At 46.2% G+C, this 23,884-nt stretch overlaps 1 protein-coding gene across 1 annotated transcript in view; it reads left to right on the top strand.

Moving 5' to 3' along the window:
* VPS53 (vacuolar protein sorting 53 homolog (S. cerevisiae)) overlaps positions 1-23,884 on the top strand; it is a 166,343-nt gene that overhangs the window by 115,196 nt on the left and 27,263 nt on the right. Inside the window, exons 14-17 of the mRNA XM_011956193.1 lie at positions 6,961-7,203; positions 9,759-9,906; positions 16,672-16,754; positions 17,740-17,818. Of these exons, the coding sequence (XP_011811583.1) occupies positions 6,961-7,203; positions 9,759-9,906; positions 16,672-16,754; positions 17,740-17,818 (553 nt within the window). The remainder of the gene's footprint in view (positions 1-6,960; positions 7,204-9,758; positions 9,907-16,671; positions 16,755-17,739; positions 17,819-23,884) is intronic.

The following is a 23,884-nucleotide window of genomic DNA, read 5'->3' as shown; positions in this document are numbered from 1 at the left end:
GGGTTTCACCATGTTGGTCAGGATGGTCTCAAACTCCTGACCTCAGGTGATCTGCCAACCTTGGCCTCCCAAAGTGCTGGGATTACAGGCATGAGCCACCGCTCCCGGCCTATTATGTTTGTTTTTATTACTTGGTGTAGATGTTGTCTCTACCGGGTATCTCTGTTTATGAATAAGTGTTGGGAGAAACCTTGAAACTTTATCAATATCCTTTTCCTCATCTTTCACTTATCGAGTCATTTATTACTAAGATGATTGACAAATATGATTTTTCTTTCTTTCTTTCTTTTTTTTGAGACAGAGTCTTCCTCTGTTGCCCAGGCTGGAGTGCAGTGACACAATCTCGGCTCACTGCAACCTTCGCCTCTTGGGTTCAAGTGATTCTCCTGCCTCAGCCTCCCAAGTAGCTGGGATTACAGGTGCGTGCCACCATGCCCAGCTAATTTTTTTGTGTTTTTAGTAGAAATGGGGTTTCACCATGTTGGCCAGGCTGGTTTGGAACTCCTGACCTCAAGTCATCTGCCCACCTCGGCCTCCCTAGATGCTGAGATTACAGGCATGAGCCACCGCGCCAGGTCAAATGGTGATTTTTCTAGCTACATCATTTCTTCTATGTTTATCAGTTGGCATTCTACTTTAAGAAAAGCTTTGACTTCTCCCCCTTACATCTATGTCAGCATGGACTCACGGATTTTTATATTTCATTTAGTAGGTTGTAGGCATCACTATCTCTTTTATTTTTACTTTATTTTGGAATAAATGTATACCTACAGGAAAATTTCACAAATAGTACAGATTTCTTATGTTCCCCTTCACCCACCTTCCCTTGATGTTGACATCTTATATAACCGCAGCAGAGCTGTAAAAACTGGCAAGTTAACATTGGTACGATGCTATTTAATAACCTTCACACCGTGTTTGAACTTCACCAGTTTTTCCATTAGTGTCTGTTTTTCCTTCCAGGATTCGTTGTTGTTATTTTAGTTCTCAAATTGTCCCTGACTTGGCCAGTGGGAGCCTCTTCAGGCTGGCTCTTCATCCTTTTTACATACCACTATCATTTTTTGAGCACCACCTTCCTCTCTGGCACAACAAAATACACCAAGCTTATCCTGTACTTTTGTATCCCAGCCCTGGAGTCATCCATTTCCCCAGGCATTTCTTGTTCCTTTGGTGGAGAATGACATTTGGAAACCAAGTGTGCTCCTTACTGTTTGGTGTCATTGCTTCCAGATTGCCTTGGCTGAGAGAGCTAAGAAATGTATGTGTGTAAACATCTGTGTGTATGCCTCTGTGGCTGTGTGTGCACCTGCTTCTACATATATGCATCTATAGCTGTGTGTGCACCTGCTTCTATATTGGAAACTGCATTTTATGCTGATGGCTCCAATTCTAATCTCACCCCACAGGGTTTATTTTTGCCTCTCCCTTTCAACATTGGCAACTGCCTTCTACGACACTGAGAAATCTGGGTCCTAGCATGCTTAGTATGTTTACTTATTTGCTCAATTTGCCTGTATGTAACCCATCTGCCGACTGTGCTCAAGCCACACCTTGACTCCCCAGCCCCACTGGCCACACCAGAGCAACATCCTCAGCCCCAGAAAAAGGGAAGAGGAAGGGGTGCAAATTAGTGTGAGTACCCTTGAATTAAGAAGTTCTAGGGCTGAGTGTGGTTGCTTATGCCTGTAATCCCAGCACTCTGGGAGGCTGAGGCAGGTGGATAACTTGAGCTCAGGAGTTGGAGACCAGCCTGGGTGACACGACAAAACCCTGTCTCTACAAAAAAAAAAAAAAAAAAAAAACCCACAAAAATTAGCCAGGTGTGGTGGTGCGCACCTGTAGTCCCAACTACTCGGGTGGCTGGGGCAGGAGGATTGCTGGAGCCTGGGAGGCAGAAGTTGCAGTAAGCTGCGGTCATGCCATTGCACTCCAGCCTGGGTGACCCTGTCTCAAAAAAACAAACAAGAAAAAGTTATCTGAGTTTCTGGGGATCTTCAGCTGCCTTGACCTTGCTCACCTGCCTTGCCATTTTCTGGCTACTGTCTTTCGTTCCCTGTGCCTCACTGCTTAACATTCCAATGAGAATATTGTTTCTGTCAATGCTGACTACAGGCCCACCAGAAAAACGGCCTTTACCATCCATGGATAAACCCAGTCTGCAATGGCGTATTTTTTCTCCTCACTTTAGTTTTTCCCTCTGTTGATACCATTCTGCAACAGTCTTCATTCCTAAGGCACGTAATTTATCAGTGCAACTCCCAGCAGTATTTGGAGAGAGAGGTATTTCCTTCCTTCTCCCCTCCCTCCCTTCCTCTCCCCTGCCCTCCCCTCCCCTCCCCTTCAACAGTGTCTTGCTCTGTTGTCCAGGCTGGAGTTCCTTCCGACAGTGTCTTGCTCTGTTGTCCAGGCTGGAGTGCAGTGGTGGCATTATAGCTCACTGTAACCTCAAACTCCTGGGCTCCAGTGATCCTCCTCCCTCAGCCTCCCAAGTAGCTGGGACTACAAGCACACACCACCATGCCTAGCTAATTTGTTTATTTTTTTTTAGAGATAGAGATCTAACTTTGCTGCCTATACTATTCTCAAACTCCTGGCCTCCTCCTAGCCATGCATGGTGATGCACGCCTGTAGTCCCAGCTGCTTGGGAGGCTGAGGCAGGAGAATTGCTTGAGCCTGGGGGGTTGAGCCTGCAGTGAGCCATGATCATGCCACTGCACTTTGTCCTGGGTGACAAAGCAATACTCTGTCTCAAAACAAACAAACAAAAAAAGAAATGTGATCAGATTGGATCATGTATTCAAAGCTAATGAGCCTTACGCATTCCCATTGGGGTAACTTATATTATTCTGATCTGTGAAATACCGGCTACTGATTTTCTGATGTCTCATGTGGCATCAAAGCATGCTGATGCAGAGTGAAAGATGGAAGGGAGGGGAAGATTTCCCCAACTGGTTTATTTCTCATCCACTCCAAAGAACAATGTCAAAAGTAACTGAGTAGATACCCTGTAGACATTCTACAAATACAGATCTGTAGAGTTTTTTGAAATGAAAATTTTCTTTATGCTGTATGATCATAATTAATTTATAATCTTGCTCATTGGGTTGGCTCTGAAATAGGAAGCAAGTAAGTAAGTATCCATCTTCTAGGGGAATGGGTGAGTGATGAAAGTAGAAGCACATCAGAGTCAGCCAGGTGCAGTGGTTCACGCCTGTAATCCCAGCACTTTGGGAGGCTGAGACGGGCAGATCACGAGGTCAGAAGTTCAAGACCAGCCTGGCCAAGATGGTGAAACCCCGTCTCTACTAAAACAAATACAAAAATTAGCTGGTTGTGGTGGCGTGTGCCTGTAGTCCCAGCTACTCAGGAAGCTGAGGCACTAGAATCACTTGAACCCGAGAGGCAGAGGTTGCAGTGAGCTGAGATCGTGCCACTGCACTCCAGCCTGGACAACAGAGTGAGACTCCATCTCCAAAAAAAAAAAACAAAAAACAAAACAAAACAAAAAAACACACATGTCAGAGATCTGGTCCTTGATTTGGTTGGCACTATTGATTTAGAGGTTAGAATCTCATAAGAAGACCCCAGGGGAATCTTTTGCCTTCTTTTCCATGATCTCCACTGCACTGGCCTCCATCCCATTTCCACCTTCCCACCCTCCATTCCCGTCCCCTAGGAACAGAGTGTGGAGGTTGATCAGCTAAGTATGTATTGAGCAGTAGCATGAAGCTTTGCTCCACTTATTAGCATGACTTGGGGGCAGCAGAACCAGCATAAACGTCATCCCTCCTCTCAGGGAGCTTGTGTTAACATGCACGAAACGGATGAGTCCATCTCCTTCGCCTTTTTTACCAGCTTCAGTTTATAGAGGTGACTGGCTGGAGTGCTGTCTCAAGAAGGAATCTGGAATCACAAGAGAGATCAGTGAAAAAAGGGGCTCCTTGTTGATTAATGTTGCCTGCCGTGGCCCAGGATGGGAGAAAATAGGTTATTTCCTGAATATATGGCAACCTCACACTGTCTAGTAAAGTGTGAAATAAAGTGTCAGTGGGTGACAGATGATAGAAGTTGTAGCTGGTGTGGGTGAGACCTGGATGAAGTTGAAAGGGGAGTGGACAGGTGGCGGGAGAGCCTGTTGGCCAGGACATCACATAGGCACAGGCCCAGTGACCGGAAGTGGGTGAGCAGGGGAGCCATGACGAGGAACCTCTGGCTGGAGTGTTGGGTCAGCTGTGGAGGAGAGGTGGGAGATTCAGTGGAAAAGTGAAGCAAGAGAGGTTATGAGGAACGAGGGTGGTGGCCATGAAGCTTTCCAAGGTCAACTAATGAGATCCTTCCCTGCTTTCTCACTGTCGCCACAGACAGAGACCTAGCCTGGGCCAGTAGTTCTTTGAGGGCAGAGTGGTTGTGTATAATAGACTTTCTTTCTTTTACTTTTTCTTTTTTTTTTTTTTTGAGATGGAGTTTTGCTCTTGTTGCCCAGGCTGGAGTGCAATGGTGCAATCTCGGCTTAGCACAACCTCTGCCTCCCAGGTTCAAGTGATTCTCCTTCCTCAGCCTCCCGAGTAGCTGGGATTACAGGCGCCCGCCACCACGCAGGCTAATTTTTTTATTTTTAGTAAAGACAGGGTTTCTCCATGTTGGTCAGGCTGGTCTTGAACTCCTGACCTCAGGTGATTCACCCACCCTGGCTTCCCAAGGTGCTGGGATTACAGGTGTGAACCCCGGCACCCGGCCTGTAATAGACTTTCAATAACAAAAGCCCTTGAGTAAAACGTCAGTTTTCTCCCATTCCTGCTAACTGATGGTATGTGTGGTTCTTGTCTTTTTCTTCCTTACCATTATATAAATACATTTTTAAAACACAGCTGGATTCCTATAGCCTTAAACAGCAACCTAAAAAGATGGAACGTGTCGGGAGTGGTAGGTTCTTCCCATTCTTCACCCAGCACAGCTGTGCAGAAGCAGTTACTGCAGCGCTGCTGGATCCTCACAGGTGATGACGCAGTTCAGTGGAACAATTACAGGGATGTTTGAATGGGAAATGGGAGAAAAATTGCAACTCTCATCCCCACTGTGGCCTGAGGCAAGTCTGGAGCTGCTCATACCCTGTTCTTTATTTTTTTTTCAGACATCAAGTTTTGCTCTGTCACCCAGGCTGGAATGCAGTGGTGTGATCTTGGCTCACTGCAACCTCTGCCTCCAAGTTCAAGTGATTCTCTGCCTCAGCCTTCCAAGTAGCTGGGATTACAGGCATGCGCCATTACACCTGGCTAATTTTTTTTTTTCTTTTTTTTTTTTTTGAGACAGAGTCTTGTTCTGTCGCCCAGGCTGGAGGGCAGTGGTGCAGTCTTGGCTGTCTGCAAGCACCACCTCTGGGTTCACACCATTCTTCTGCCTCTGCCTCCCAAGTAGGTGAGACTATAGGTGCCTGCAACCACGCCTGGCTAATTTTTTTTTTTTTTTTTTTATTTTTAGTAGGGAAAGGGTTTTACCACGTTAGCCAGGATGTTCTCGATCTCCTGACCTCATGATCCGTCCGCCTAGGCCTCCCAAAGTGCTGGTATTACAGGCGTGAGCCACTGCGCCCAGGCATGAGCCACTATACCTGGCCCATTTTTTTTTTTTAGTAGAGACAGCGTTTTGCCATGTTGGCCAGGCTGGTCTCAAACTCCTGGCCTCAAGTGATCCACCCGCCTCGGCCTCCCAAAGTGCTGGTGTTACAGGCATGAGCCACCGTGCTCTGCCCATACCCTCTCTTTTCCTAAGATTTTTTTACACCTTTGATTCTGGAAATTCTAAGAAAAAACTACATTTGAAGGAGAAAGAAACCGTTACATTTCCCAGTTTCTCTTTGTTTAGGCATCTATCTCTTGGACACGTTTAGGTTCACGATGTCTCAATATTTGCTGACATCATAACCTTTTTGTTTTTAGGAAGTAGTGTGCTTTCAGGCTTGAAGCTTAGAGCCAGGCTGCTTAGTTTTTAATCCTGGCTCTCTTGTTTTCTTATTGTATTACTCTAGACAAGGTACTCAGCTTTTCTGTACTTAACTCTTTGAAAATGAGGATAGTGATAATACATACTATGTAAGTTTATTGTAAAAAGTAAATGAGCTGGGTGCGGTGGCTCACGCCTGTAATCCCAGCACTTTGGGAGGCCAAGGTGAGTGGATCACCTGAGGTCAGGAGTTCGAGACCAGCCTGGGCAACATGGTGAAACCCTGTCTCTACTGAAAATAAAAGTTAGCAGGGCATAGTGGCGTGTGCCTGTAGTACTAGCTACATGGGAGGCTGAGGCAGGAGAATTGCTTGAACCCTGAAGGCAGAGGTTGCAGTGGTCCAAGATCGTGCCACTGCACTCCAGCCTGGGTCAACAGAGCAAGACTCTATCTCAAAAAAAAAACAAAGGAAATGAAGTTCAATGAGATGATGCGTGTAAAACATGGACGTAATACCTGGTGCATCCTAAGTGTTCAGAAAATGATCACTATCATTATTTAGGGTTTTCCTTGGTGGAGGAGTAAATGGTACTAATATGATAGAAGGATCAGTTTCTTACTTTAGTATTGGAGTCTAGGCTCAGCTCTGCCACGAACTTGTGTGATAAACTTTCTAGGACTTAATTTTCTCATCTTTTAGCGGGGCCAGTAATACGCTATCTTGCTTACAGGGGTTTGGAGTCCAGTGTGATAATGAAATGCCTTGAAAAGTATAAAGCGCAAATATCAATCGATTTAGAGATTAGAATCTCATACATCAAATTTTATTACTGCTGTTGTTATAGGAGTGGTGGTGGTAGCAAATGATGATATTGATTAAAATTGATCCGATTTTAAGTTTTAAATGCAGTAGGAATGATTACTTGTGGCAGTATTTTATGTACATTGCAAACAAGCACATTTGCTTTACTTTTCTTGAAGTAAAATAACATTTTTGGGTTTTTTTTTCCTCCTAGGAACCTTGGAGAGCTGATAGATCGGTTTGTGGCTGATTTCAAAGCCCAGGGGCCACCTAAGCCCAACACTGATGAAGGGGGTGCCGTGCTCCCCAGCTGCGCCGACCTCTTCGTCTACTACAAGAAGTGCATGGTGCAGTGCTCTCAGCTCAGTACGGGGGAGCCCATGATCGCCCTGACCACCATTTTCCAGAAGTACCTCCGAGAATACGCCTGGAAGATCCTCTCTGGCAACCTGCCCAAGTGAGTCCTGTTCTTCATAGTCTGAGTGGTGGCAAATAGACCTAAATATGGGAATCTTAAGGAAATCCACTCTAAAGTTGTTTACTGAACCACCAAGAGTATCAAGGAAGAAAGCAGGCTTCCTGAGTTCCTGAGGGCCTGAAGCTATTTCCTCTCTGACATTCCACAGCTGATCAAGACCATCAAAGGAAATGTCCACACTGGCTGCCCACGTGGCAAGTCTTACCGCAGTGGACTCAAGGGAACCTATCCCATTGTATACCTGTTTAATATCCATGGATTCAACTATAGATACTTGGCACACACACAAAAAGTGAGGTTGTGGCGGAAATAACTGATAAATAGCTTAAGCAGTTCACCCAAGCCTCATTCGGTGAGATTTTGCCCCGAGTGATGGGTGGGAGGAATGAATCTGCTTTTTCCTCATTCTGAGTAGGTTCCAAGTCCCTCTTGTGGTGCGCACTTCCCGCCGTGCCGGCCAGAGCCTGGTGTTTCAGATGCGGTGGGATTGGCGGCAGCTACTGCGTAACCCCCAATTATGGTGACTATTGTATTATCCTGATGCATTAGAGCTGGACAGAGCCTAATGTTTGAAGATGCAGTAGGACTGGGGGCAGCTACTGCATAACCCCCAATTACGGTGACCATTGTATTATCCTGAGGTATTAGAAGATTGTTATATTGCTTACTATTCAAATAGGTGGATCATTCAACTAGGATTTTAGAGACGTTTTGATTATATGATAGGTTTGATTGTAATAGAATATGACCTAAAGTAATGCTTGTGAATTTAGTATTTTCAAATCACCCCCATGGCTAAAAGAATTCCGGAATTTGTTTCTGTCATTATCACTAAAATGTATCACATATGGGAGTTTCACATTATTTGGAAGAAAGAGAATAAAATCCTGTGCTCACAGGAGATATAAGTGACGGGTATTTCACTAATGAGAACTTCTTTGACTATGATTTTTTTTTTTTTTTTTTGAGACGGAGTTACACTCTTGTTGCCCAGGCTGGAGTGCAATGGTGTGATTTTGGCTCACTGCAACCTCCGCCTCCCGGGTTCAAGCAATTCTCCTGTCTCAGCCTCCCGAGTCACTGGGATTACAGGCACCCACCACCACACCGGGCTCATTTTGTATTTTTAGTAGAGACGAGGTTTCTCCATGTTGGTCAGGCTGGTCTCGAACTCCTGACCTCAGGTGATCTGCTCGCCTCTGCCTCCCAAAGTGCTGGGATTACAGGCATGAGCCACCACGCCCATTCTTAAAATTTTAATAACTTTTGTTCTGATTATCAAGATAGCACAGGTTCATCATAGCTTAGAAAACATAGGAACACATAAAGAAAAAAACAAAAATTGGCCGGATGCAGTGGCTTACGCCGGTAATCCCAGCACCTTGGGAGGCTGAGGCAGGTAGATCACTTGAGGTCAGGAGTTTGAGACCAGCCTGGCCAATATGGTGAAACCCCATCTCTACTAAAAATACAAAAATTATCCAGGCATGGTGGCATGTGCCTGTAATCCCAGCTACTCGGGAGGCTGAGGCAGGAGAATCACTTGAACCCGGGAGGCGGAGGTTGCAGTGAGCCGAGATTACGCCACTGCACTCCAGTCTGGGCATTGCAGGGAGACTCCGCCTTAAAAAAAAAATTATGTATAATCTCACTACCCAAAGAAAACTTAACTTTTTGGTATATATTTTTCCGTTCTTGATAGATACATAATGTGTGTGATCTGCGTGCTTTTGTTTGTTTGTGTCGTGGAATTGGGGCTGTACTGCTGATAGCTTTATTCCCTGCAGCCACCGTTTAACTTCATCCCGGGAGCATTTTCCCACGTGTATTAGTCAGCGTCTCAACAGGAAAAAAATGGCACATTCAGCTGGGGTTTTGTCAGTAAAGAGACAGTTCACAGAAATGAGGGCAAGGTGAAAGGAGCCAACAGAGGATTCCGAAGCCTCCAGATATGAGTGGGGAGTGGTTACTACCATAGAACTCACTCAGGAGCTGGAACTGCCCCCAAAACCTGTAGTCACAGGAGGATGTGAGATGGGTTTTGGCCTCTTGGGACACTTAGGGCCTTGGGCAGGAAGTGTGTCTTCACATTCGCGTATGTACTCCTCCACAAGCACACAGAAGTCCCAGTGCAGACTTTTCTTAAGTGAAAGAAACAGGGCAGGTAACCACCTTTCGTGCTCCAAATGGTCCCCAATGAGTTCTGCGTATCAGGAGGTTCCAAGCTAAAGAGAGGGGCAGCTCAACAGCCTTCCCTTTGGATATTAGACCATCCTAGTTAATGTGGCTAATGACTGGCTGATGATTCAGGTTAACTAAAACAGGAATCATCTCTTTCTATTTCTGATGGTGAGAGAATCTAAACAGACGATAGTCAAGGTAAGGTCAGTAGGAAAAGGACTCATTGTATGTGGACTGATTTGGGCCACGTCCAGCCTTTACTTCCCCCCTTTCTTTTCTTAAAATATGCAGTTTCCAGTTCAGGAAGCAAATTAGAAATTCCAGGCTGACTCGTTCCTGTTCCTTTTCCTCAGAACCACAACCAGCAGTGGAGGGCTGACCATCAGCAGCCTCCTTAAGGAAAAGGAGGGCTCAGAAGTAGCCAAGTTCACTCTGGAGGAGCTCTGCCTCATCTGCAGCATCCTGAGCACAGCAGAGTACTGCCTGGCCACCACCCAGCAGGTGAGCTGTCCTGGCTGCCCACTCACCACCTCCTTTTCCTGAACTCTCTGGGCTGCGTCGCTCAGCAAGTAAGAATATACGTCCTAACACGGCCACAGACAACCCTGAGTCAGAGCAGTTGGCCTGCCACAGGGGAAAGCTCACTGTCCAGCCATAAGGCTGCCCAGGCAGCTGTCTTACAGGAAGGCCTTGTTAAAAGGAGACTGGGCAAGAAAGTAGGACTGGTCACCTCCCTGGCGTTGTGTAAGCTCCTCAAAGGGCATGACCCGGTAAAAGTAGGTCAGTAGCACTCCTGCCCTATGAGGAAAGCAGGAACAGACTTGTCTGTACTAGGACCCAGCTTTTGGTGATGGCGAGTCACAGCCAGTTACTCCACGCTGAGAAGAGTTACAAAGTTAGGCAGAATGCTCTGGGCTTTTATGTCTTCTGAAATTTACATGGCATTTTCAGTCTGCCTAAACAAACAGCCATTGTTTGGGATGCTGACGTTCAGGAACTGGGGGGCAGGAAAGGGTGATGTCTCTGCTAGAGGCCCCCAAATGGCCGTAGTTCAGCAGCTGATGGGGCAGAAGGAAGACCCAGAATAACCTCTGACTCAGCCATAAACGTGGGGTTAGAAATTCCTTTTCACACTGGGGCTGGGATTCCCTGAGGCCAAGAGAAAGAACATAATTTGGAAAAGTTCTGTTCTTCTACCCACTTTGTATTTATAATTTACAGATGCCTAGACCACAGGAAGACAGTCATAAGTGATTTTTCAGACAGCACGGCTTGGAGCTCCTGTGAGCCAGGGCAGCAATACAGCAAGTCAAACAGGAAGTGTGTCCACAAAGGCCCCTCAGTGGCATGTAAGCCAGCCAGAGGCAGAGGCAGCAGCACACTCTGCCTGGGGACCTGGGCGTGTTGAGTTGCGAAGGTCATGACCTGCCAGGGTTTGGCCTTGGAGCCACAGAGCAGTCCGTTTATCCCCAGACCACTCCAGGGTGAGATGGCACTATCTGTAAGGACCTCCAAGGCAGGGGTTCCAGAGTTCTTTTGGGAAGAAGCACTGTTGAACTATTTTGTGTGTGCAGAAAGAAATACATACGTGTAAATATGCTATTTTAGAGGTAAAATAACTATAGTATAAAAAAACAAAAATGATCCCTCTTAATCCCATCATCCTCAAATAATCATATTAGCAATTTGGGGTATTTTTTCAGTTGTTATTTATAGACATAGTTTTGTATGTTTTAATCTTAATTCACTGTTACATCCTTTTATTGTTAGTGTCATACGTAGCATTAGCATTGTTCCTGTCATTATAATGATAGTAATAATCATTATAACTATCGTTACAGTGTCATTATTACTATCATTGTTTATGGCCACATAATATTTCTCTTTAAGGGACTATACCATAAATTATTTATTTATTTATTTATTTTTTGAGATGGAGTCTTGCTCTGTTGCCCAGGCTGGAATGCAGTGGCTATGATCTTGGCTCACTGCAACCTCCACCTCCCAGGTTCAGGCAATTCATCTGCCTCAGCCTCCTGAGTAGCTGGGATTACAGGCGCCCACCACCACCCCTGGCTAATTTTTGTGTTTTTTTTTTAAGTAGAGGTGGGTTTTACTATCTTGGCCAGGCTGGTCTCGAACTCCTGACCTTGTAATCCACCCGTCTTGGCCTCCCAAAGTTCTGGGATTACAGGCGTGAGCCACTGCGCCTGGCCTTATACCATAAATTATTTAGCAGTATTCCTGATAATTGTTTATGCTGCTGCGAATTTGCCTTTTTTTTTTTTTTTTTTTTGAGACGGAGTCTTTCTCTGTTGCCCAGGCTGGAGTGCGGTGGCGCGATCTTGGCTCGCTGCAAGCTCCGCCTCCTGGGTTCACGCCATTCTCATGAGTAGCTGGGACTACAGGTGCCCGTCACCACGTCTGGCTAGTTTTTTTGTATTTTTAGTAGAGTCGGGGTTTCACAATGTTAGCCAGGTTGGTCTCGATCTCCTGACCTTGTGATCCACCCGCCTCGGCCTCCCAAAGTGCTGCGATTACAGGTGTGAGCCACCCACCGTGCCTGGCCAAAATTTTGCTTTTATAGATAATCCTGGCAGGGTATAGTGGCTCACGCCTGTAATCCTAGCATTTTGGGAGGCCAAGGCGGAAGGATCGCTTGAGGCCAAGAGTCCAAGACCAGCCTGGGCAACACAGTGAGACCTGGTCTTCACAAAAAATTTAAAAATTAGTTGAGTGTGGTGGCACATGCCTGTGGTCTCAGCTACTTGGGAAGCTGAGGTGGAAGGATTGCTTGAGCCTGGGAGATCCAAGCTGCAGTGAGCCATGGTCACACCCCTGCACTCCAGCCTGGGTGACAGAGTGAGACCCTGTCAAAAAAAAAAGCACGATAGTCCTTACAAAGAATGTCTTTCTGAATATAGCATCTTAAATATTTTGCATTAGTTTTCTAGAACAGACTCTTAGAAGTTCTAGAAATAAGTTGAAGACCATTTTGATGACTGATGATACAAGTAGCCAATTATTTTTTATTTAGTGAAAATCGTTTTTACTGATTATAAAAGTAATACATTCGTAGCACCTTTATTGTGAACTCTAAATACAGTTTTTCACTAAAAGATACCAGAGATTCCTGGAGAAAAATTCCAGGTCAGGGGCACGAAATGTACAAGATGAACCTAGAACATCATGTTATACAAAAAGCAAGAAAAAAATCAAAGACTATTTGTGTCATCTCAAGAGAACCCAGGGAGATATAGTGGGTTGAAGTGTCCCCCCAAGCCCAGAACATGTCCAAGTCCTAGGCCGTGGGACCTGGAAATGTGACCTTATCCTAGTAAATGTAATTAGGTATCTCAAGATGAGCTGGTCCTGGATTTAGGGTTGGGGGGCCCTTACCTAATGACTGTTGTCCTTAGAAAGGAGAGAGGGAGATTGAACACACAGAGATACAGGGAAGAAGGCCGTGGGAAGGAGGCAGAGGCTGGAGTCAGACTCTACAAGCCAAGGAGCATCAAGGATTGTCATCAAACCCCCGAAACTAGAAGAGGGGTGGGAACAGTTTCTTCTCAGAGCCTCCAGAAGAGGGGGGCACAGCGGCTCACACCTATAATCCCAGCACTTTGGGAGGCCGAGGAGGGTGGATCACTTGAGGTCAGGAGTTTAGGACCAGCCTGGCCAACATGGCAAAACCCCGTCTCTACTAAAAGAATTCAACGATTAGCCGAGTGTGGCGGCTCCTCACTTGGCAGTCTCCTTCCCCAAGCCTCAAGTCCCCACTTCAGTATCGCCTCCTCAGAGAGCCCTTCATTGGCCACCCCCCTTCAGCAGAGAGCCCCTCCTTGACCACCCCTCTTCAGTAGGCAACTCCCTTATTCCAGCATTGCCAAATTTGTTTCTTTCCTAACACCACAAAACTGAAGTTACATCTCAGCTGGCTTACTTCCTTATTATCTGGCTCCCCCATTAGTTTTAAGTTCCATGCCAGGAAGAGTCTACTCTGTTCATCTCTGTTCATTGGCACCAAATACGATGCCTGGTACGTAATAAGTGCTTAATGAAGATCTCTTGGAGGAAGAAATAACCCACTCCTGAGATAATGGCATTAATCCACGGTGAGACCAGAGCCCTCATGACCTAATACCTCTCAAAATTGTGGCATTGGGGGTTAAGTTTCTAACACATAAACGTTGGAGTACGCAATCAAACCATAGAACGATGTTATAAATTGCTATTATAGTTTTTTTTTTTTTAAACTACACTTTTCAGGATATTTTTAGATTTATAGAAAAATTGCAGAGATCATTTGCATGGTTCCCATATACCACTTACCCAGTTTCCCATATTATTAACATTAATATGAAACATTTGTTATAATTAATGAATCAATAACAATATATTTTTGGCGTTGCTTGTAAATTTTATTTTCCAATTCCTTGTTGCTCAGATTCTTTTTGTTTAATATGGGGCCTCAATCTGTTGCCCAGGCTGGAGTGCGGTGGTGTGATCACAGCTCACGGCAGCCTGGAATGAAAGCGATCCTCCCCTCAGCCTCCCAAGTGGCTGGAGCTACATGGGGACTTCAGGCACCTGCCACCATGCCGGCCAATAGTTTTTATTTTTGTGGAGATGGGGTCTCAGTATGTTGCTCAGGCTGGTCTTGAACTCCTGGGCTCAAGTGATCCTCCTGCCTCAGCACCCACAGTGTTGGGATTACCGGCTGTACCACTGGGCCCGGCCTGCTCAGATTATTGAGTCTCTGGTTTCTCCTTCCCTTTCTCTTTGCCTCCTGCAATCTCCTCTTTGAGAAACTGGGTTGTTTGCCCTGTAGATTTTCCCAAGGTTTGGATTTGGCTGATTGCACCCACAAGTATTAATGGCCATTTTACTTTGTCTCTTGTATTTCCCATAAATTGGTAGTTAGATGTAGAAGCCTGAAGTGATTCAGGTTCTTTTTTACAGAAAACTACGTCATAGTGATGTTTTGAGTGTCTGCCGTCAAGATACACAGTGCTTGGGTGCTCTTTGTGTAATGTCAGCAGCCACTGATGCTCAAAGCCCAAATTCTTTACTCCATTAGGAGGCAGAATGATACTGTGGCCGGGCGCGGGGGCTCACGCCTGTAATCCCAGGACTCTGGAAGGCTGAGGTGGGCAGATCACCTGAGGTCAGGAGTTCAAGACCAGACTGGCCAACATAGTGAAACCCCGTCTCTACTAAAAATACAAAAATTAGGGCCGGGTGCGGTGGCTCATGCCTGTAATCCCAGCACTTTGGGAGGCCAGAGGCAGGTGGATCATGAGGTCAGAAGTTCAAGACCAGCATGGCCAACATGTGGCCAAAAAGTGAGAAGCATGGAGAGCTTAGAAGGTGGGGGTGCAGCAAAGCAAGGGAGTGGGTCAGCAGGGCTGAGCAGGGCATGTTTCAGGGAGAGGAAGAAGAAAGTGTGAAGTATGAGGGTCCTGAGGGCGAAGGACCCTGGTGTCTCCCAGAAATTTAAAAGGCCAGTGTAACTGAAGCCTAGCAGGCAAGGTGGAGAGTAGCAAGACGAGGCCAGAAAGCTGGGCAGGACCCAGTTCATGGTTAGGAATTTGGATTTTATTTTCAGTGTCATAGGAAGAGCCTGCTGAAGAGTTTAAGCATGATAAGCCTGTGCCATAATTTGTTTTATCCCTTGTAAATGCACATGTAGATTGTTTCCAGCTTTATGAGGACAGTATTGATCTGTTTTGTTCACTGAATAACTCTCTTATTCTGTTACACAGCCTGAACAAAGAAGGCTTTCAGTAAATATTGGTTGAATTAATGAATGCTGCAAAAAATATGCGTTTCTTTATCTGTTATTCTCCTGATTTCATTGAAATGCATTTCTAGCTGTGAAATTGCTGGTTTAGGCAATATGTGTATTTAAATTTTTGCTTTCTGAATAGATTGTCTTCCAAAACGGTTATACTAATTTATGCACCCCAATAGCATTTTCAAATTTAAGACAAAACATTGGTTATTCTGGCCAGGCGCGGTGGCTCATGCCTGTAATCCCAGCTGTAGTCCCAGCTACTCGGCACTTTGGGACTTGGAGGTGGGTGGATCACCTGAGGTCAGGAGTTCAAGACCAGCCTGGCTAATATGGTGAAACCCCATCTCTACTAAACATACAAAATTAGCTGGACGTGGTGACGCACACCTGTAGTCACAGCTACTCAGGAGGCTGAGGCAGGAGAATCGCTTGAACCCTGGAGGCGGAGGTTGCAGTGACCAGAGATCGCGCCATTGTACTCCAGCCTGGGCAACAAGAGTGAAACTCCATCTCAAAAAAAAAAGGCCAAAACATTAGCTATTCTTAGAGTTTGTGTGATAGGTTTACAGTGCTAGATTAATCAACTCCCAGGGATACTTCCAAGTATTTACAAGTCCTGGTCCCGTTATTTTTCTTTGAGCTCCAGGAACATGTTGATTGTTTCTGTCCCTGGCTGTTGGCTGATGACAGCAGGGACCGCATTTCTTTTGTTTACCACTGTATCCCCAATGCCTTAATGAGGCAATTGGCCCATCGTCGCACTCACTGGCTATTTTAGCTGGTTTTACTGCTACTCACCACCAAAGGTTTCCAATCTGGATGGGCAAGTTCATGGGGCAGGGAGTATCTTAAAATGAGGTTCTTTTCAGAATGAATTGATGGGAATTGTCGATGTGTCGTAAGAAAGAAGCACAGCACAGTGCTAAAGGGCACAGGCTCTGGAGGGAGTTTGATTCCTGGCCCTACCACTTCTATCTTGGGTAGGCCCCCACGCTTTTTTTCTGATCTGTAAAATGAGGATGATAACAATAGAATCTTCCTCATAAGGTTATAAGATTGGCCAGGCATGGTGGCTCACACCTGTAATCCCAGCACTTTGGGAGGCCGAGATGGGCGGATCACCTAAAGTTGGGAGTTTGAGACCATCCTGACCAACATGGAGAAATCCCTGTCTCTACTAAAAATACAAAATTAGCCGGGCGTGGTGGCGCACGCCTGTACTCCCAGCTACTCGGGAGGCTGAGGCAGGAGAATCGCTTGAACCCGGGAGGCAGAGGCTACAGGGAGTCGAGGTCGCACCACTCCACTCCAGCCTTGCTCCACAAGAGTGAGACTCTGTGTCAAAAGAAAAAAAAAAGCGTCTGGAATTATGCCTGAATCATCAAACTCAGTAAATGTTAACTATTATTATGATGCCACTTCTTTGGATAATGATTGACCATGCATCTGTTTCTCCTATTTTCCAACAGCTAGAAGAAAAACTCAAAGAAAAAGTGGATGTAAGTCTGATTGAACGAATCAATCTGACTGGAGAGATGGACACATTCAGCACGTACGTACCTGGCACATGCTTGCTGCCTGTCCTCTCTCTGTTACACAGCAGCGTTCAGCATGTATATACCTCGCACACTTGCTCACTGCCTGTCCTCTCTCTGTTACACAGCAGTGTTTAGCACGTATGTACCTTGCACATGCTTGGTCGCTGCCTGTCCTTTCTCTGTTACACAGCAGCGTGCCTCAGGCTGTTGGCTTTAGTCACTGCAGAACCTAAGAGGTTTCTGTTGGGTCAGAATGAGTCCCTACTGGCCACTAAGAAGCAGCTTCAGAACGGGGCTGCCGTTGTACCTCCTCAAATGCAGTTGCTCTTTTAGCGTATGGGGTCTTTATTGTCTCACTGTGAAGAATAACCACAGAGAAGACATTCTCCCTTGGCCATCCCTGATCTGCCCCCACCTAAACCCACAGAAGGCCAGGCCTACCTTCAGTGTTTTAAAGTGTAAAGTATAAATGGCTTGAATTTAGCCCCTGAGGGAATAAGAGTGTACGGTGGCAGGGGAGGTCCACCTTCTTTCCCTGTTAGGACCTTGTGGCACTTTAGTTTTGGTCCATTTCTGCTCCACTGCCATTAAATGAGACAGGCATGGCCAGGGTGCAACTTTCACATCAGCCGCTTATTGAGGAAAAATCAAAATTCTCTTCTTAGTTTATTTCTTCCACTTCTCTTAACTTTATTTTCTTCAGTTCTGACTTAAACATTTTTGGGAAGCAGGTTCTTTTGTAGGAAGATGTGAACAGGGATACTGGGGTGGTGATTAGGGAGATGGGCCGTGGGGTTCTGTGTCCTGACTGGGTGAGGATATAGCCGGGTAAAACCAGGACGTGAAGAAAGAGCCAAGCTGCTCTTCCGCTGTCATTGATTGAAGCTCAAACTTTGCCGATGAAATGATGAATCTGAGTTTGACACAGAGGCCTGAGTGTCAGTCATTCAGACGGCCGTTGTTTGAAGGAGTGACCACGGTGATTTCTTTGATTTGCAGCGTCATCTCCAGCAGTATTCAGCTGCTGGTTCAGGATCTGGATGCCGCCTGTGATCCTGCCCTGACGGCCATGAGCAAGGTAAGGTCGTGGGAAATGGCGTCTTACAAACTAACAAGAACAGCCCCAGGTGGCGTCGACTGTCTGTGGCTTCTCCAGGCTCATCGGAGCTTAAAGGACCAGCTGAGAGGAGAACGGAACGGCCCCGGAGTTCCTGAGAGCACTCAGTGTGTGTTGCACCCGGGTCGGGTCCGTTGCTTGTCCTTTTAGAGACAGAGCGTCACACGGTATTGGAGGATGGCGAAAAAAAAAAGAGGCGAAGTAGATGTGTTTGATGAGTCTAAAGGAGATGTTGTCTGTGGTTTATATTTTGTAGAGAGAGGGTCTCTCTCTGTCACTCAGGCTGGAGTGCAGTGGTGCCATCATTTCTCCCTGTAGCCTCGACCCTCTGGGCTCATTGTCCTCCTGCCTCAGCTTCCCAAGCAGCTGAGACCACAGGCGCTTGCCACTGCATCCAACTACTTTTTAAATGTTTTGTAAAGCTAAGAGTCTTGCTGTGTTGCCCAGACTGGTCTTGAACTCCTTGCATCAAGCAGTCTTCCCACCGAGGCCTCCCAAAGTGCTGGGATTACAGGCATTAGCTATTGCACCCAGCTGAGATGGATCATTTTTAATTACCGAGCGCTCCCTCATGTTCCTATTTTCGGCTTTTATGTGCCTATGCCTTTTTTCCCCAAATGAAGGTCAATTCCGTAAGTGCACAGACCATGTCTTTCACCCCTCTTTTATCTCTCATGTAGTCTTGAATATGGGAGATTCATTTTTGTTAATTAAAACTGAATCAGCCATGTTCCTTTATTTACGTATTGTCTTTGATTAGTATCTGACACATGCTAAAAACCTTGGTGTGGTCTCACCAGAATGGACGTTCTCGTTCGTGCTTGAAGCAGTAACTTCTGACTCACTCTTCATTCTTGCCCACTGAGCGGTTTTTCCGACTCGTTCTGAGCTCTGGTGCCAATGCAGGAGTCCTTGATGAGGCTGTGTACTCTGGTTTTCTCATATCGTGGTGGCCCATCAGTCAGCCCTTGGCCCTCAAGTCCCTCCTTTGGCACTTACCGAGCACTACCTCATGTTCCTATTTTTGGCTTTTATGTGCCTATGCCTTTTTTCCCAAATGAAGTCAGTTCCGTAAGTGCACAGACCGTGTCTTTCTCCCCTCTTTTGTCTCTCATGTAGCCTTGAATATGGGAGATTCGTTTGTGTTAATTAAGTTGGAAATGGGCCTTTGTTATGCTAAACCCGAGGAACATGAAGCTGCAACTCTAGAACTTTGCTGAGCAGGGATTGGTAAACTAGAGCTTGGGAACCAAATCTGGCCCACTGCTTGTTTTTGAAAATAAAGTTTTATTGGAACACAGCCACGTTCCTTTATTTACGTATCCTCTATAGCTGCCTTTTTGCAATATGGTGGTAGAATTGAGTCATTGCAACAGAGACTAGCCCACAAAGCTAAAAAAATTTAATATTTACTCTCTGACCCTTTATAGAAAAAGTTTGCCAGTGTCTGCTCTAGAGTCCTAGGCTCTTGTAGCAAATTCTGGAGAAGTGATTTCTCTGGGTTATACTGTCCAGTACCAGAGGGCAGTGAGAGGAGCACTAACTTTGGAGTCAGACAGGCCTAACTCCTCCGGGGTTTTCTTTGGGGGTCTTGAGCAGAGGATTCACCTGTCTGGGCCAACGTGACGTCATCTGGGCCCACCTACCCCAAGGGAACTGTGGATCTCTGCATCCCAGCATTGCTGTGAGGATGAAACACGGAACACATGGGTCTAGTGCCCGGCACATAGTACATACTCATGAAATGTGAGTTCCCTCTCCCTCTTGTCAGGAGGAGTGACTATGTCACAAGGTTGTGTAAGCAGACATTTGGTCTGAATTTGGTTTTGCAGCAGATTGTAAATATTTAACAAAAATAAGATTAAAACCAAAATAAGATTAAAAACTTTGGGGTTTTATGAACTGAAGTGGCAAGTCCTAGAATAGCTGACATCACAGTTTTATTCAGAAAGCGCATCTTTTTCACGAGTCCGGTGCTGACAAGCACGTTTGGCATCCTGGGCCTTCACAGGAGGACGCTCGGGGCAGGCGGACGGGGGCCGGTCCGGGGGATGCTCGGGGCAGGCGGACGGGGGCCGGTCCGGGGGACGCTCTGGGCAGGCGGACGGGGGATGCTCGGGGCAGGCGGACGGGGGCCGGTCCGGAGGCTTAGAGGAGTTCGTTTTGCAGGCTCTGCTTATCCCCTCCTGCTGGTGAGCGTTCCCCACGTCCTGAGTGTGATCTGTCCCAGCTGCCGTCTCTCCTGAACTGCACACACTTTAGGTCAGAATGCAGCTGGTGAAAGCATTTTCACATTTACCAAAGGAAGAGTGGATTTTTTTTTTTTTTTTCCAATAAAATCACAGTTGGAAGGGGTTTAACACTGCAGGTGTTGCTTATACCAACTGTCGGTTGGTTCTGTGGATTTCCCTCAAACCCTGCCCCGTCCCACTCTCTACTTCTCCCCGTGCCCACACCAGCAAATATTCACAGAGACCGTGCCTCCAGAGTCCTTTGTTTATATCATAGGAAAACCACAGACTTGGGAACGCAGCAGCTGGGAGGCCGTTACTTTTTGTCTGAGTCTTCTGGAGTTGTAGCAAAATAAAATCCATGTGATAGAAGTAAACAAGCCAAGTGGTCACAAATTGATTCAACACACATTCTGTGCTCTTTATGCCTGCATCCTGTGTTATGTAGTTTCTTCTAGGATTTTAGAAAACTTCTGTGATAATGGTTGTTTCTGTCTCTGATTCTATCATTTTTGCTGCTGGTTGGACAGTTCATTTCAGACCCTGCCCAGCACAGTGCTGAGAGCTGCGAGGCTCAGAAAGGTGTAAACCTTTCGCTAAGGTGTTTAGATTCCAGAAGCTGAGGGCAAGAGATGTGTAAGATGACAGCAACACTCAGTAACTTTAATAAAAGAGATGAGGAAATCAGTGCCAGAAGAAAAGTACAAAATACACCCTCTTTAAAGAGGGAGGAGTTCATATCCAGGCAAGGAAGGCCCTCCTAAGGAAGTGGTGTTTGAAACAGATCAGGGTGAAGTTCTGAATGAATTTGTGATTAGGAGGGCAGTTCAAACAGGGTGAAAACGTAAGTAAAGTTTTGTGAGGTGAGGAAAGCTGAAGAGTTTGGTTAAAACTGCCACTCTCATTCAGCATCCCAGGGACTCCTCAGGCTACTCCTATACTTGGACTGACAGAGTTAAGATTGGAAACGAGACTGCCCTCAAGGAGTCTGTACCCTCCTGGGAAGAAAGCTGAGAAGAACCAGTACTGTAAATAAATGTATCTTATAAATGTCAGAAGGACTGTTGACTTGCCAAAATGGAGTGTAGTCGCTGGATGATTCTGAGTTGACGGAAGGAGCTTTCCTTGACAAGATGGATTGAGCCAGGCAACTTGGTTAAGTCATTCTCCTGGGAGACCTCATTCTCACGGAAGGCACCTTGTGGCCTCCTCCTTGGTTGGCATACAGAGCTTTCATTATCTGTGTCTTCACTCCACTGCTAGATCAGTTTCTGCCGCTCCCTCCGGACCATGTGCCCTGTTCTCCAGCCACAGCCGTGTTTACTTCCCTGAATGCACATTGCTCTTTTGTGGCTTCCATGCCTTTTCTCATTTTATTCTTTCTGCCCATAATTTTCTTCCTGCTGTCGTCTGCCCAAGGAGCACATCCTTTAAGATCGAGTTCGAATGTCTGTCCCCATTTAAAAACCTGAGGTATAATTCACATACCATAGAATTCACCCTTTTAAAGTGTACAGTTGGCCAGGTGCAGTAGCTCATGCCTATAATCCCAGCACCTTGGGAGGCTGAGGAGGGCAAATCATTTGAGGTCAGGAGTTGGAGACCAGCCTGGCCAGCATGGTGAGACCCCGTCTCTACTAAAAATACAAAAAAGTTGCTGAACGTGATGGGTCACACCTATAGTCCCAGCTACTCAGGAGGCTGAGGTAGGAGAATCACTTGAACCTGGCAGGTGGAGGTTGCAGTGAGCTCAGATCGCGCCACTGCTCTCCAGCCTGGGCGACAGAGCGAGACTCTATCTTACAAATAAATAAATAAAGTGTACAATTTAGTTGTTTTTAGTATATTCACAGTGTCCTGAAACCACCACCACTATCTAATTCCAGAACATCTTCCTCACCCCCGAAAGAAACCCTGTACCTCTCAGCAGTCATTCTCCATTCCACTGACAACCATCAGCTACTTTCTGTCTCTGTGGATTTGCCCCGCCTGACATTTCGCATACATAGAATCACATGGCGTGTGGCACGTCTTGCGCCTGACTCTCTTCACTTAGCATCGTGTTTTCAGGGCACGTTCATGGTGGGGCATGTGTCAGCACTCCATTCCTTTTTGTGGCTGAGTGACATTCCATTGTGTGGATAGACCACATTGTGTTTATTCATTCATCTCTTGGATGTTTGCGTTATTTCTACTTTCTAATTTTGAATATTGCTGTGAACATTCATGTACAGGTTTTCATATGAACATGTTTTCAGTTCTCTTCAATATGTACCCAAAGGCCGGGCGTGGTGGCTCAAGCCTGTAATCCCAGCACGTTGGGAGGCCGAGACGGCCGGATCATCTGAGGTCAGGAGTTCAAGAGCAGCCTGGCCAACACGGTGAAACCCCGTCTCTACGAAAAATACAAAAATTATCCAGATGTGGTAGCGCGCATGCCTGTAACCCCAGCTACTCGGGAGGCTGAGACAGGAGAATGGCTTGAACCTGGGAGGCGAAGGTTGCACTGAGCCAAGATCTCACCACTGCACTCCAGCCTGGGCGACAGAGGGAGACTCTGTCTCAAAAAAAAAAAAAAAAAAGTACCTAAGGAATGGAACCGAAAGAGCTGCATGGTCAATTTATGTTTAACGTTTTGAGAAACTGCCAAACTGTTTTCTAAAGTGACTGTGCCATTGTATATTTCCACCAGCAAAGTGTAAAGGACTCAGTTTCTCCACGTCTTCCCCCACACTTGTTTTCCTTTTTTTTTTTTGAGACGGAGTCTCGCTCTGTCACCCAGGCTGGAGTGCAGTGGCCAGATCTCAGCTCACTGCAAGCTCCACCTCCCGGGTTCACGCCATTCTCCTGCCTCAGCCTCTGGAGTAGCTGGGACTACAGGCACCCGCCACCTCGCCCGGCTAGTTTTTTGTATTTTTCAGTAGAGACGGGGTTTCACAGTGTTAGCCAGGATGGTCTCGATCTCCTGACCTTGTGATCCGCCCGTCTCGGCCTCCCAAAGTGCTGGGATTACAGGCTTGAGCCACCGCGCCCGGCCTCTTATTTTCTTAGATAACCTCTATGAGTTGATAATAAGGTACTATTTACTGAGCACTTACCAGGAATTAGAACCCAATTAATTTCATTCTAACAATAAATTCGTAAGATGGCTATGCTATTTCTGCTTTTCACAGATAAAGAAGCTGAAACACAGAGACATTAAATCACCTGCTCCAGATCTTTTAGCTACTCGGGAGGCTACGGTGGGAGGATCACTTGAGCCAGAGAGGCAGAGGTTGCAGTGAGCCGTGATCACGCCACCACACTGTCTCTCTATGCAGGATTGTGCCACGCCATACAGAGAGAAAGTCTTTTTGGCAAATGTGGCAACTGAGGCAAAATCAGCTTAAGTAACCTGCCTAAACATGGAAGAGCCTCGGCCTCCCAAACTGCTAGGAATACAGACATGTTACCATTGCGCCCGGCCTGATATTTTTGAAAAAAAGAATAAAATTTAAATCACCGTAATTTCAATTAGTTGATACATTTCTGTCAGCGTGTGCCCAGTCCTGGTGGGTCCACATGAGTGTTCGTGCTAATATGAGTATGAGTTCTTCAAGCATTCACCATCATCATAGTGTACATTAGCCTCCAGCTTTTCTTGATCTGACACCAGGACTTTTCTACAGAGGAGAAAATGTGTTGAGCAGCCGCCCCACATATTCCAATCTGCGGTGAATATTTTTCCCTGAAAACTAATGAACTTTCCTTCTGGTATCTTCTTTCCTTCCTCCCTCCACTCCCTCCCACTTTATCC

Source organism: Colobus angolensis, unplaced genomic scaffold, assembly GCF_000951035.1.
Source record: "Colobus angolensis palliatus isolate OR3802 unplaced genomic scaffold, Cang.pa_1.0 Scaffold110, whole genome shotgun sequence".
In the NCBI taxonomy this organism is placed as follows: Eukaryota; Metazoa; Chordata; class Mammalia; order Primates; family Cercopithecidae; genus Colobus; species Colobus angolensis.
The sequence above is the reverse complement of the archived record's forward strand: the minus strand, read 5'-3'. Positions and strand labels throughout refer to the sequence as shown.